Below are 15,796 nucleotides of genomic sequence, written 5' to 3'. Positions count from 1 at the left end.
TGCACTCTCTCCAGAGCTATTACGTCCTTCCTGTAATGTGGTGACCAGAACTGCACACAATACTCCAGTTGTGGCCTCACCAGTGTTTTATACAATTCAAACATTATATCCTTACTTTTATATTCCATACCTCTGCCAATGAAGGAGAGCATTCCATATGCCTTCTTTACAATCTTGTCTACTTGAACTGCTGCCTTCAGGGACCTGTGTACTTGTACACCAAGATCTCTCACTTCATCTACCCCACTTAGTATATTCCCATTTATTTTGTAATCCCTGTAACTGTTTGACCTCCCTAAATGTATGACCTCACACTTCTCTGTTAAAATCCATCTGCCACTTTACCGCCCACTCCACCAACCCATCTATATCGTTTTGGAGATCATGGCCATCCTCTACACTATCCACTACTCAGCCAATCTTTGTGTCATCTGCAAATTTCCCAATCGTGCCCCCCACATTCATGTCCAAATCGTTAATATATAACACAAACAGCAAGGGTCCCAACACTGAGCCCTGTGGAACACCACTTGAGACAACTTTCCATTCGCAAGGGCATCCATCGACCATTACCCTTTGTTTCCTGTTACAAAGCCAACCTTTTATCCAGTTTGCCACATTACCCTGAATCCCATGGGCTTTTACTTTCCTGACCAATCTGCCAGGTGGGACCTTGTCAAATGCCTTGCTAAAACCCATGTACACAACATCCACTGCACTACCTTCATCAACCCTTCTTGTCACTTCCTTAAAGAATTCAATCAAATTTGTGAGGCAAGACCTTCCTTTAACAAATCCATGCCGACCATCCCTGACTAGTCCATGCCTTTCCACACGACAGTTAATCCTATCTCTCAGGATTGATACTACTAATTTGCTCACCACTGATGTAAGACTAACTGGCCTATAATTGTTTGGCATTTCCTTTGATCCCTTTTTAAACAATGGAACTACATTTGCATTTCTCCAGTCCTCCGGTACCTCCCCTGTATCTAGGGTTGATTGGAAAATCATCCTCATCTCCTCCCTGACTTCCTTCAGCAGCCTCGGAAACAATCCATCTGGCCCTGGTGACTTATCAACTTTCAAGGATTTCAACCCTTTGAGTACTTCCTCTCTCTTTATGAATATCCCATCCAATATCTCGCAGTGTTGCTCCTGGACTACTATATCTACATCCTCCCTTTCCTTTGTAAACACGGAGACAAAATATTCATTCAAAACCCTTCCCATAGCCTCTGCATCTACACACAAGTTTCCATCTTCATCTCTGATAGGCCCCACTTTTTCCTTAACTAACCTTTTAGCATTAATGTATTGGTAAAACAACTTTGGGTTATCTTTAACTTTACTTGCTAATTTTTTTTCATGCCCTCTCTTTGATTTCCTTATTTCCTTTTTTAATTCATCCCTGCACTTCCCATATCCGTCTAGGCTATCTGCAGTGCTTAGTTCTTTGTGCCTATCGTATACTTTCTTTTTCTGTTTGATCTTCCCCGTATTCCTCTAGACAACCAGGGGAGGTCTAGATTTGGCAGTACCACTCTTATTTTTGTAGGGGACATGTCTACTTTGTACAATTAGGATCGCGCTTTTTAGTGCTTCCCACTGGTTTTCCACTGTTTTATCCTCCAGCAGTGCTGTCCAGTCCACCTCAGCCAAATCCCTTCTCATTTCTGCAAAATTTGCCTTCCCCCAGTTCAAGACTTTTACTCCTGCCTTATCACTGTCCTTTTCCATGGTAATGCTAAATCTGACTGAATTGTGATCCCGATATGGTTGCCAACTGTCACTTCACCCACTTGCCCTTCTTCGTTCCCCAAGACTAGGTCTAGAATTGCATCTCCTCTCGTTGGGTTTGTCACTAATTGGTTGAAAAAATTTTCCTGGGCACACTGCATGAATTTTTCTCCCTCAGTGCCCCTTATATTGTTTGAATCCCAGTTGATATTAGGATAGTTGAAGTCCCCTACTATTATTGCCCTCTTGTTTTTACAAGCAGAAATTTGCCTACATATTTGTTCTTCTATCTCCCTTTCACTATTTGGGGGTCTGTAGTATACTCCCAGTAGTGTGACTGCCCCTTTTTTATTTCTAAGCTCAATCCATAAAGCCTCGTTTGTTGACCCATTTAGTATATCATCCCTTCTCACAACTGAAATTGATTCTTTAACCATTAGTGCTACCCCCCCCTCCTTTTTTATCTCCTACTCTATCGTGTCTGACGACTCTATAACCAGGGATATTAAGCTGCCAGTTTTGTCCCTCCTTTAGCCAGGTCTCCGTTATAGCAATGATATCCTGCTGCCATGTGTCTACCTGTGCCCTTAACTCATCTACCTTGTTTGTAATACTCCTTGCAATGAAGTATAAACCGTTTAACCCCGTCAATTTCCCTTGCTGGACATTTTGTAAACTTTGCTTCTCCTGTAACTCCATGTCTATCACAACGTCCCTAGCTAATGTTCTACCTCCATTTTTCTGATCTGAATCTGACCTATCTGATCCTACTCCTGGGATCCCATCCCCCTGCCACACTAGTTTAAATACTCCCCAACAGAACTAGCAAAAGCCCCCGCAAGGACATTGCTCCCAGCTCTGCCTGGGTGCAGCCCGTCCGGTTTGTACAGGTCCCACCTTCCCCAGAACCGGTCCCAGTGCCTCAAGAATCTGAACCCCTCCCGGCTACACCCTCTCCAGCCACATGTTCATTTGGTCTATCCTCTTATTCCTGCTCTCGCTAGCACGTGGAACTGGGAGTAATCCTGAGATTACTACATTTGATGTCCTGCATTTTAATTTATCTCCTAACTCCCTGTACTGAGCTTGCAGGTCCTCATCCCTTAGTTTACCTGTGTCGTTGGTACCTTGCTCTTCTTTGGAATGGCACTTTAGGATCTTTTACCTTCACCTGAGAGGGCAAACAGTTTAACATCTCATCCAAAAGACAGCACCTCCAACTGCAGCACCCCTCAGTACTACACTGGAATGTCAGCCAAAATGACGGGTTCAGGTTTCTGCAGTGTGACACAAACTAATTACCTTTTGACTAGTTAAATCAAGCTGACAAGCATGAGCAGTTAATCCCAATCCTGGTGGCATCCCAAGCAGATAAACCATGGAAAGATCACTAGAGGCAAATCTTTAATCTTAAAATGGTATCACCTCATTCATTTGCATCAGTCAGGTTCTACTGTTTGTTTATACTCGCAATGTACGAAGCACCTCCTTCCTACCTGAACTTTCTAGTCCAATTAAACGAGGGTCGGGGAGGAGGATAAAAGAATGGAGTTTAGAAGAATGAAAGGTGATCTCATTGAAACATACAAGATTCTGAAGGGCTCAATAGAGTAGGCACTGAGAGATTGTATCTGCCGGTCGGGGAATCTAAAACACACGGGCACAGTCTCAGGATAAGGGCCCGATCATTTAAAACTGAGATGAGGAGATTACTTCATTCAGAGGGTTGGGAATTTTTGAAATTCTCTACCCCAGAGGGTTATGGATCCTACATTTGAATACATTTAAGGCTGGGATAGACAGACTGTTGATCCTTCAGGGAATCAAGGGATATGGAGAGCAAGTGGGAAAGTGGTGTTGAAACTCAAGATCAGACACGATCGTATTGAATGGCGGAGCAGACTCAATGGGCCATATGGTCTACTCCCACTCCTTTTTCTTGTATTCTTGTGAATTCCCACGCACCCCCACCAATAAACATCCTCGGGGGACCATCGATCAGAACTGGACCAGCCATATAAATACTGTGGCTACAAGAGCAAATCAGAGGCTGAGAATTCTGAGGCAAGTCAGCCATCTACAAGGCACAAGTCATGAGTGTAATGGAATACTCTCCAGTTGCCTGGATGAGACATCTAAGACAAAGCAATAAGCTTGATTGGCACCCAATACACCAACTTAAATATTCACTCCCTCCAACACCGATACACAGTGGCAGCAGTGTACATGATATGCAAGATAGACTGCAGCAACTCACTAATGTACCTTCAACAGCCCCTTCCAACCCTGTGATCTCTACCACCTAGAAAGGCAAGGGCAGCAGATCTATGGGAACGCCACCACCTGCAAGTTCCTCTGCAAGTTACACACCATCCTGACTTGGAACCATGTTGTCGTTCCTCCACTGTCACTGGGTCAAAATCCTGGAATTTTGTACCTACACCACATGGACTGCAGCGGGTCAAGACGACAGCTTACCATCTTCAAGGTTCATCAGGGATGGGCAATAAATGCTGGCCTTGCCAGCGATACTTACATCCCATGAAGGAATAAAAAAACTGTAGAAAAATTATGAACTTTTCCACTCATTTCCGGGGCAAGGAGTAGCCAGTTTCTTTAAGCTCTTTGCTTCAGAGAGAACGAAGAGGGGGGCTTGCAATTTCAGCCCATTTGACTAAGAGGATTAGCTTCACAATGTCCCACACTGCACAATATCAATCCCTGAAACCCACCTCCACATGCACACCCACACCGCAAACTCCTGTCACAGACCTTCTACCCACACACCAATATAAGTCTCTGAAACCACACCCCAACATACACCACTTACTGCTCATCTCTGATATCAACACCTCTCCCCTCATATAGGAGGAGTACTAGATGTCAAACAAGCAGTCTGACAACTTAGAGACAGTGGACATTCATTACGTTAAAGGTGCCAAATTAATGCAAGTTATTGTTGTAGTAAAGAAGTTTCTCCTTAATTCCCTATAAGATTTATTAGTGACTATCTAATTTTGGTATCTCCCAAATGTGAAATTATGTTTGCAGTGTCTACTGCATTGCAAACTGCACAAAAAGGTTCCAACCACAAAATCAACTTAGTGATTTTACCCAGAGAGTCACTAGAAAATGGAACTCACTACCACTTGAGAGTGGTTGAGCCAAATAGCATGGATGCATTTCAGAGGAAGCTAGACAAGTACACGAGAGAGAAAGCAACAGGATATGTTGATAAGGTGAGATGAAGTAGAGAATGGAGCATAAACACCAGCGTTTCTGTGCTGCAAGTTGCAAATAGCAGTAAGCCTGATCATCGCAGTGAAAAGGCATGTACCTCAGAAACCATTCAACAACAATCCCTCTCCCCAGTAAGCACTCAAAGCCTTTCCCCAATATCTCAGATAGTGGGTATGTATGCGCCTGAACACAAAACAGGGATTCCAGTAGAATTCTGCATCTCACCAATCCATAAAGGGGATTTAAAATAAACAATTTGTACATTTTATTGAATGCCACTAAGTTACAAATAACTGCAAAAAATCTCATTAGAACATTAATCAATTGCATGCCTAAGATGGCAATAGTGATTTAAAAAACATAATTTCGTTAGCTCCAATTCATGTGTCACAACAGTCTGAACTCCACACGTTCTTAGATAGAGATGAGCGACTGACAGAATGACTTGCATTTCTATAGCGACCAATTCCATTTCAGAAAACTTTCACATATTGTGAGTTATTTTGAAGTGCAGATTATGTTGTTATGTAGGCAATCTTTCCAGGTTTCCTTTGAAACCTGCAATTCCTCAGGGCTGTCCCTTGGGAAAAAGACACATTTCCCTTCCAACATCTGGAAAGGTCTACCTTCAAATGGTTGGATGAAGCCATTGGATTCTTAAGAAAATCCGGAGACATGAGGATCGGCCGGGGGTGGGTTTGGAATTGAACAATGGATTGCTTTCTCCTGCTCCTATTTCTTAGATCATGTTGCTGGCGGCCTACTTCAGCCTTCTTCCCCCTCAACCAGCTGGGGTTTACAGCTTTCCACCAATTGCTTTGAAACAAAAGTGGGCCATATTAGCTCGGTTTGTAGTCGATGCTTCACTACGTGGTGCTCCATGACACCCACTGCAGGGAGTGTGTGAATCCACAATACCCATTTCAAGGCTGGTACACAAAAGTGCATTCCCCAAATATTGTTTTTGGTTTCTCCATGTATTGCATTAATAGATGTATAGCGATTTGGTCTGAAATTGTACTTCATTTGGATATTATTAGCTGAATCAGATAGATGGACTGAATCAGATAGAATAGTACAGTACATGCATTCACTGCTCAATATAGCACAGATGTTGTTCACTATTCCTCCAATGAGAGGTGAAACAACAGGCCCATCCGCCTGTTTCACTTAGACGTTAGATCTTCAAACACTAATTAAAGGATAGGGATATTCTCACAGAATCCTAGGGCCAACATTCCTCCCTCAGCCAACACCACTAAACAAGATAGATTATCAAGTAATTCATCAGATTACAGTTTGTGGGATCTTGCTTGGATAAAACAGCTGTTGGTGTTTATCTGCATAAAAGCAACTGTCCTTCAAAAGTAAATTGCCTGAAGTCCTTTTGTATGTTTCTCAGGGGCATTACAATTAGGAAGCATGTTTTATTTTATACTCGATGCAATTTGCCGATTCCAGTTGGGACTGTGGCTCAGACACGGGGCTAGAATTCTGTAGGTCAGATTCTGTAACTCGTCCTCATCCACCACCAGCCACCCCACCTTGAACAATGTATCACCTAGTTTTTAACACACCTCTAAACACTTTTGTGGTCTGTGGACAGAGGGAAATGTCAGGAGCTGTGTATTATCCCCAATAATCTCAGAAACACTATTATATACATAACACATACACTGCTAGCATTACTAGCATCTCTACAGTGTCTAGTCACAACCTCATTACGTCCTAAAGTGTCTTACAGTCAATGATGCATTTTTGAATTATAGTCACTGCTGTAATGTAGGAAACACAATATTCAGTTTGTGCACAGTAAACTCCCACAAACAGCAACGTGATAATGACCACATAATTTTTTTTATTGAAATATGTTAAAACATTGATCAGGACACCAAGAAGAACTTTCCAGCTCTTTTCTTTACACCCATCTGAGAGGGAAGATGGGGTGCCTCTCTTACCTAAAAGACAGCCAATCAACAAGTGTTCCCTCAGTGCGTTTCAGACCGGATTCTGTGCTCGTCTCTGGAATGGGACTTGAACCCACAACCTTTTGACTTAAGGGGCGGGATTGCTATCCACTGAGCCATGGACCCGCCATGAGGTGAAAGGTCTCATTAAAATCACTCACTGCTAACTCACCTGGTGATGGAGCTTCTGAAGTGCACAGCCTTGCGGCCTGACAGTGTTTCTTTAAGTGCGAAATAAAATAAGGGAGTTGCAAGGACCTGGAGTCAAGTCAGTAGGAACTCAACATTGATGCCAAATTCACAATCCTAAAGTACATGACACTTTTGAGTGTTTTCCACTGTGAAGCAACAACAGGCCTCAATCACAGTCTCAGAGACGCAGTCCTTGCTGCACCATTGGTAGATTTCCAGCTGCACACCTTTGCTCTCCCATGACCCCTGAACGCTTTGCCGCTCTCATTTTATTTACACTCGTCTTGTTCGCCTCCAGCAGCAGCTCGATGTCTTGGATAGTTTGGCCTGTCTGTCTTAGTGCCATCTCTACACTCTGGTCACCCGCTCCATGGCAGAGGTTGGGGCTCTCTGCGGGTTGGTGAAGGTCAGGATTGGAGTGCGATGCGGAGCCGCACTTCAGATGGTTGGAGTTCTCCAGGAGAACTGAAGGCACTTACATTAAAGAAAACTCAAGTTGACCAATTTATCAGAAAAAGAAAAGTGAGAGATCCTGGGTTTTGTTACAGGGGTGTGTTGATGTCAAATATTAAATTATAATTTCTTCTGCTGGACTCGTAAATAGAACTTATTTAAAAAAGCTGTTTCAACTGTTAAAACAAAGGTACTGACTGAAGATGGCTGCCACGGGTCACCTGATATTTGGGACTGCAAGCTGGTCAAGCTTCTGGAAGCTTCTAAAAGTGGATTACAATGAACATGCCTAGACCACATCCTTGTGGAAAGTTGCACCTGCCCTTGTCAGGACTTACCCCAAAACAGCAATGACAATAAGGCCTCACTTTCTGTCTCCAGGACACCAGGTAACAAAGGAGAACACACAAAACTGATTGTGCACAAGGGAAGTGGTAAGGACCCTTATCTGCTTCTATTGTATGTCAATGGTTTTGACCATGGGAGGTGGAAGCTCCTTTGTTAACATGAATAGACTACTGATTGTTTTCCATCGAGTATCAATGGCCAGTCATCAGAGGGCCGAAACTCTTTGTTTTTGAAAGTCTTTTATTATAAAACTCAGCTGGTTTTGATGTAGTCCAGAGAAGGAGCACCTGAAGGCGACAAAAAGATGTTTGCCTCTCTCTCTCTCTTTCAATTAAAGTGAACGCTGCCTGCTTACATCAGAATATGGACAGCAGACAAAAGAAATTCTAAAGACGACTTCAAATTCCAAAGCAGCATTTCAGAGAATAAAAACAAGGACTATCACTTTAGGAACTGCCTCTGCCACTAACAACAGCAAAGGATTCAATCAGTGAACTCTTTATATCAGTGCCTTTTATCTTTGAATCTTAATTTAGCCAGAAGTTAACCTCCTCTACTTTGTAACTTGTACCTTTACATATGTGCGCACATGTGTTGCGACAGTCAGGACGTGTGTTTACCTATTTAGTATTTTAATATTTTTACCAGGGTGCATTTTTAGCACAATAAAGACTAATCCCTTACTCGTTTATACACAAGAAAGCCTGTTAGACTGAGTTTTTGGAATCAGCACTTAAATAATTAAATACAAACGCTGAATTGGCACATTCATTCTTATAAATTTCAAAAAAACCCTGTGCAATCAACTGAGGGGTGGGGAAAAAAGGGCAGTCCTTGCACATGTCCTTACCTGGTCGCAACAAGGGACATAGACTATATAAGCAAAGAGGTAACGCTTAAACCTACAAGAATAATTAGGGTTGCCAACCCTCCAGGATTGTCCTGGAGTTTACAGAAATTGAAAATTCATCTCCAGGACACTCCTGTGAGCAACACCATAGGTAAGACAACCAGCAGCTTTCAAAAAAAGTGTTTCTTTTTTTAAAAAATTTTTCATGCTGTTTATTAGTTATAAAAATATTGAGGATGAGGGTTAATGTGGGGAAATGGCTGTTTGGCTGAACGTCAAGAAGAATTCAGCTGGCTAACAGAGTCCGTTGGCTTCCCAATTGTCTGTGGGAAGGTGGGCCGATTTGAGGATCGACCTTTCAGGTGTGCAGTGGCAGGGGTATGGAAGCAGGCACTTTGGAATATGAGAGGTGGGCTGATGGAGTCTCCAGGAATACTCCCAAGCAGAGTTGGCAACTTTACCAATTGCTGGTTAGTCGCCAAGCTAGATTTTTGCACTCAGGTTTGAGTTCCTTACCTCAGGAAGAATGTCAAGGTCACAGAGAGGGTGCAGAAGAGATTCAGGAAGAGGATGCCAGGGATGAGAAGCTTGAGTAATGGTGAAACACTAAACCAGAGAGACACTAAAATAAAAATCATTCAAAGCTGCTGAGTACAGTTACAGCAGGTGACCATTTTTGAAACAACAGGGACTGTCCTGCGGCCAAACAAACAGTTTTAGGGCATTTATTTTTTTTAAATCTATTTATTTAAACACATTTTCCCCATTCCAACACCTTTCAGAAATGAACAAAGTGGAAGGTCGGTTCACAGGCCCACCTCAGAGATCCTCACCGCTCTCGCTAATCCTACCGAAACTGGGATCACACACATTGCAGATGCAGAATCAATCTATGCTAAGGGGCCATCACTGTTTCCTGCTCTGTGATGTGCACTGTGCTCCTCGCTTGGACCTTTCCTATAAACACAGTCACATGAATTAAACAGTTTGTAATATGCAAGTTATAGATTCTACTGTCAAGTGACAATGAAAAACTGCAACACGAGAACAGGAGAATGCCTTTCAGCCCATCAAGCCTACTCCTCCCTATCACAGATGATCTATTATTTTGACGCCTTGGTTCCATATCCCTTAACATCCTTACCTAACAAAAAAAATCTATCAATCTCAGTCTTGAAATACTGAACTGACCCCGAACTCAACCAGAGCAGAGAGTTCCATGTTCTTTGATCAGCTTAAACGCTTTGACCGGATCCTTAATTTATATACTGGAAAAAATACAAGCTTAGTCTATGCGACCTACCTTCGTAATTCAATCCCTTGAGCCTCAGCATATCCTGGTGAAGCTCCATTGCATCCTCTCCAGGGTAATATATCCTGTTTGAGGTGCGATGCTAGAGACTGTGGAAGTGGGCCATTCATGGACCAATGGTGCTCTAACAGACACTGACCAACAATCTATCCACTCTGTACCAGGGTAGAGGATTTTCTCAAGCTTCGTAGTACATATATAAACTGTTTCAAAAGTTGATGTATGTGGTCATTGATTTGGAACAATTGATTGGTTTGTGACTGTTTAATCTCCTATTGGTTGATGAAAGTCATATAGAATTTCTCCTTGCTAACCATGTGTCTACTATGTTATTATCATAGATCAATCTGGATCCTGTACACAGTTTCCCTTCATGCCCTGGTTCCCCTTCCTCCTTTACAGCCTCAGCCTGTACTTCTTCCAAACCACATAACCAACTAAGATAAAGGCAAAATACTGCGGAAGCTGGAAATCTGAAACAAAAACAAAAAATGCTGGAAAAACTCAGCAGGTCTGACAACATCTGTGGAGAGAAAAACAGAGTTAAAGTTTCAAGTCCGTATGACTCTTCTTTAGAGCTAAAGAGAAGTAAAAATGTGATGAAATTTATATTGTTTAAGGGAGGCGGAGCAGGTGAAGCTACATAGAAGGTCAGCGACCGAAGTTGTTCTGCAAAGCGGTCACCCAGTCTGCGTTTGGTCTCTCCAAAGTAGAGGAGACTGCATTGCGAGCAGCGAATGCAGTAGACCAAATTGAGGGAAGTGCAAGTGAAATGCTGCTTCACCTGAAAGGAGTGGTTGGGCCCTTGGACAGTGAGGAGGGGGAAGGTAAAGGGGCAGGAGTTGCACCTTCTGCGGTTGCATTGGAAGGTGCCGTGGGAGGGAGTTGAGGTGTTGGGGGTGATGGAGGAGTGGACCAGAGTTTCCCGGAGGGAACAGTCCCTATGGAATGCCGACAGTGGGGGTGAAGGGAAGATGTGTTTGGTGGTGGCATCAAGCTGGAGTTGGCGGAAATAGCAGAGGATGATCCTTTGAATGCGGAGGCTGGTGGGGTGAAAAGTGAGGATAAGGGGGACCCTATCATGGTTCTGGGAAGGAGAGGAAGGTGTGAGGACAGAGGCGTGGGAGATGAGCCGGACACGGTTGAGGACCCTGTCAACCACCGTGGGTGGGAAACCTTGGTTAAGGAAGAAGGAAGACATGTCAGAAGCGCTGTTTTGGAAAGTGGCATCATCGGAACAGATGCGACGGAGGCGAAGGAACTGAGAGAATGGGATGGAGTCCTTACAGGAAGCAGGGTGTGAGGAGCTGTAGTCGAGGTAGCTGTGGGAGTCGGTAGGCTTGTAATGAATATTGGTAGACAGTCTATTAGTAGAAATGGAGACAGGGAGGTCAAGGAAGGGAAGGGAAGTGTCAGTGATGGACCATGTGAAGGTGATGGAGGGGTGGAAATTTGAAGCAAAATTGATAAATTTTTCCAGGTAACGACAAGGGCATGAAGCGGCACCGAAACAGTCATCGATGTACTGAGAAAATGAGTTGTGGGAGGGGGCCTGAGTAGGACTGGAACAAGGAATGTTCCACATACCCCAGAAAGAGACAAGCATAACTGAGGCACATGCGGGTACCCAGAGCCACACCTTTTATTTGGAGGAAATGAGACAAGTTTAAGGAGAAATTGTTCAGTGAGAGAACAAGTTCAGCTAGACGGAGGAGAGTAGTGGTGGATGGGGATTGTTCGGGCCTCTGTTCGAGGAAAAAGCGGAGAGCCCTCAGACATCCTGGTGGGGGATGGAGGTGTAGAGGAATTGGACGTCCATGGTGAAGAGGAAGCGGTTGGGGCCAGGGAACTGGAAATTGTTGATATGATGTAGGGCATCAAAGGAATCACGGATGTAGGTGGGAAGAGACTGGACAAGGGGAGAGAGAATGGAGTCAAGATAGGAAGAAATGAGTTCCGTGGGGCAGGAACAGGCTGACACGATTGGTCTGCCAGGACAGTCCTGTTTGTGGATTTTGGGGAGGAGGTAGAAGTGGGCTGTCCGGGGTTGGGAGACTATCAGGTTAGAAGCTGTGGAGGGAAGATCTCCAGATGAGATCAGTGATCAGAGATCTGGAAACAATGGCTTGATGTTTGGTGGTGGGGTCATGGTCCAGGGGGAGGTAGGAGGAAGTGTCTGCGAGTTGACGCTCAGCCTCTGTGAGGTAGAGGTCAGTGCGCCAGACAACAACAGCACCATCCTTGTCAGCAGGTTTGATAACAAAGTCAGGGTTGGACCTGAGAGAACGGAGTGCAGCAAGTTTAGGAGATGGGTTAGAGTGGGTGAGAGGAGCAGAGAAATTGAGATGGCCAATGTCACGCCAAAAGTTCTCAATGAAAAAAATCAAGAGCAAGTAAGAGGCCAGAGACCAAAGGGAGGGGTCCAGGAGGAGGGAGAATGCTGGTAACTCCAACAACTCATTGATACCAACGCCCATCCAGGACCCTCCATGCCCTCCTGTCCCTCTGACCCCATCCCGTCTTCTAATCCCAGCCCTTGTCGTGTGTTCACCATATCCCCTCACCTTCCCCTCTCTGATGCTGAACATTCAGTACTTAGCTGAGGACTCAGTTTCATCCCCTTACACCCTCATCTCAATGAATTCCGCACCCGGCACGATGCTGAAATCTTCTTCCGCCGCCTTCATCTCCGTGCTCACTACTTTGGGCAGGAGTCCTCTCCGCGTTCTACGTATCCTTTCACCCAACTCCAGTATTCTCCCTCCACCTGGACCCCTCTCTCTGGCCTCTTACTTGCTCTTGATCCTTTCATTGAGAACTGTCCGCGTGACATTGGCCGTCTCAATTTCTCTGCTCCTCTCACCCACTCTAACCCGTCTCCTTCTGAACTTGCCGCACTCCGTTCTCTCAGGTCCAACCCTGACTTTGTTATCAAACCTGCTGACAAGGATGATGCTGTTGTTGTCTGGCGCACTGACCTCTACCTCACAGAGGCTGAGCGTCAACTCGCAGACACTTCCTCCTACCTCCCCCTAGACCATGACCCCACCACTGAACATCAAGCCATTGTTTCCAGGACTGTCACTGACCTCATCTCCTCTGGAGATCTTCCCTCCACAACTTCGAACCTCATAGTCTCCCAGCCCTAGACAGCCCGCTTCTACCTCCTCCCCAAAATCCACAAACAGGACTGCCCCGGTAGACCAATTGTGTCAGCCTGTTCCTGCCCAGGGAACTCATTTCTTATCTTGACTCCATTCTCTCTCCCTTTGTCCAGTCTCTTCCCAACTACATCCGCAATTCCTCTGATGCCCTACATCATATCAACAATTTCCATTTCCCTGACCCTAAACACCTCCTCTTCACCATGGACATCCTCGACACCTCCATCCCCCACCAGGATGTCTCAGGGCTCTCTGCTTCTTCCTCGAATAGAGGCCCGAACAATCCCCATCCACCACCACTCTCCTCCGTCTGGTTGAACTTGTTCTCTCACTGAAAAATTTCCTTAAACTTGTCTCACTTCCAACAAATAAAAGGTGTGGCTATGGGTACCCGCATGGGACCCAATTATGCCTGTTTCTTTATGGGGTATGTGGAACATTCCTTGCTTCAGTCCAACTCAGGCCCCTTCCCATAACTTATTTTGGTACATTGATGACTGTTTCTGTGCCGCTTCATGCTCTCGTCGATACCTGGAAAAATTTATCAATTTTGCTTCCAATTTCCACCCCTCCATCACCTTCACGTGGTCCATCTCCAACACTTCCCTTCCCTTCCTTGACCTCTCTGTCTCCATTTCTGCTAATAGACTGTCCACCAATATTTATTACAAGCCCACTGACTGTCTCAGTAACATGACTACAGCTCCTCACATCCCATTCTCTCTGCTCTTTCGCCTCCGTCGCAACTGTTCTGATGATGCCACTTTCCAAAACTGCGCTCTGACATGTCTTCATTCTTCCTTAACCGAGGTTTTCCACCCACAGTGGTTGACAGGGCCCTCAACCATGTCCGGCCCATCTCCCATGCCCCTGCCCTCACACCTTCCTCTCCCTCCCAGAACCATGATAGGGTCCCCCTTATCCTCACTTTTCACCCCACCAGCCTTCTCATTCAAAGGATCATCCTCTGCCATTTCCGCCAACTCCAGCATGATGCCACCACCAAACACATCTTTCCCTCACCCTCCCTTTGTCGGCATTCCATAGGGACCGTTCCCTCCAGATCCACTTCTCCATCATCCCCAACACCTCAATCCCCTTCCCACGCAATCGCAGAAGGTGCAACACCTGCCCCTTCACCTCCTCACCGTCCAAGGGCCCAAACACTCCTTTTAGGTGAAGCAGTGTTTCATTTGCACTTCCCTCAATTTGGTCTACTTCATTCGCTGCTCCCAATGCAGTCTCCTCTACATTGGAGGGACCAAACGCAGACTGGGTGACCACTTTGCGGAACACCTTCGGTCTGTCCGCAAGCATGACCCAGACCATTAATGCCCCTTTGATCTTTTGTTTATGACATCTTTGCCAATCTCTCCTTTGCCTCCACCTATCGCTGCCCTTCTATCCAGCTTCACCCCCCTTAAACAGTATAAATTTCATCACATTTTTACTTGTCTTCAGCTCTGAAGAAGATTTACACGGACTCGAAACGCTAACTCTGTCTTTCTCTCCACAGATGCTGTCAGACCTGCTGAGTTTTTCCAGCATTTTTAGTTGTTGTCCCAGAAGCAACTACTTGGTCTGAGGCTGAGCTCCACCAGCACCCCTCACCCGTCCCATTCTGTTCCAGCTCCATTCAAGTCCCTCCTAGTGACAAACCAGGTGCCTTCAGCACAGGCGCCCCAACACCACCAACACTCTATCCTAGGCCCAACCTTAATCCATGTTCTTCGCCTCAATCCCTCCCTGCCCAGATCCGACGTACCAACCCTCTCCAGATTCTCTTAAAATGCTTCCGTTATTAGGGTCATGGCAAGAGAGAGATATCAGAAAACAAGCAGAAAGACAGTAAGAGGAAGGCCAATGTAATTAGAGTTGGAGACATGAAGAAAGACAGGGAAAAATAAACTTGTATTTATGTAGCATCCTTCATAACCTCAAAGGACATCTCAAAGCTCTTTACATCGAATGGAATACTTTTGAATTGTAGTCACTGTTGTGATGAAGAAGAAGTAAACAAGGGAGACAGGTTTCCCCTTAAGCTAAATTAAAACTTACTCTTTCTGACCCAGACATCACCAATCGTGCATTAGAATGACACGTTAAAAGGATACAGTTAAACCTTTGGATTTTTTGAAGTTCTGCAATTACAGACCTGGAAAAGACAGAGAAACTTGTGAAGCATTTCACCCAAGAAAGGTCTTTGTGGGACGTACACTGAATATTAATGCAACCTGGGGTGAGCTGAGATCATTGCCTCCTCAAAGCTGTAAGGAGCCCTTGCATTCTGAATATGGATCTCACTTGCCATCTCTGCAGTGGGAGGTCTGGAAGACTATCAAAAGGCCTGTATTGAGGAGGGCTGACTAGTTGTACGGCATTAGATGTACCTAATAATGTATCTTAGGTAATTGAGGCACTTCTCAGAGGGTAGGTACAGATTGTGGTGCATGTGGGAGGAAGCTTATGTGGAGCATAAGCACCGGCCTAGACTTACTAGACCTGTTTCTGATGTAAATTCTAAGAGCCG

The 15,796-nt window shown here is 44.9% G+C and overlaps 1 protein-coding gene across 1 annotated transcript in view; it reads right to left on the bottom strand.

Annotated features, from left to right (window-relative positions):
• Nucleotides 1–5,221: 5,221 nt before the first annotated feature.
• c2h5orf34 (chromosome 2 C5orf34 homolog) overlaps nucleotides 5,222–15,796 on the bottom strand; it is a 48,712-nt gene continuing 38,137 nt past the window's right edge. The window contains exons 11-12 of the mRNA XM_078557282.1: nucleotides 15,381–15,421; nucleotides 5,222–7,604 (exon numbers count right to left, since the gene is read on the bottom strand). Coding sequence (XP_078413408.1) covers nucleotides 7,318–7,604; nucleotides 15,381–15,421 — 328 coding nt within the window. The 3' untranslated portion in view covers nucleotides 5,222–7,317. The remainder of the gene's footprint in view (nucleotides 7,605–15,380; nucleotides 15,422–15,796) is intronic.

The sequence above is a fragment of the Cetorhinus maximus genome, chromosome 2, assembly GCF_964194155.1.
Source record: "Cetorhinus maximus chromosome 2, sCetMax3.hap1.1, whole genome shotgun sequence".
Classification (NCBI taxonomy): Eukaryota; Metazoa; Chordata; class Chondrichthyes; order Lamniformes; family Cetorhinidae; genus Cetorhinus; species Cetorhinus maximus.
Note: the sequence above shows the minus strand (reverse complement) of the source record. Positions and strands in the feature narration are given on the sequence as shown.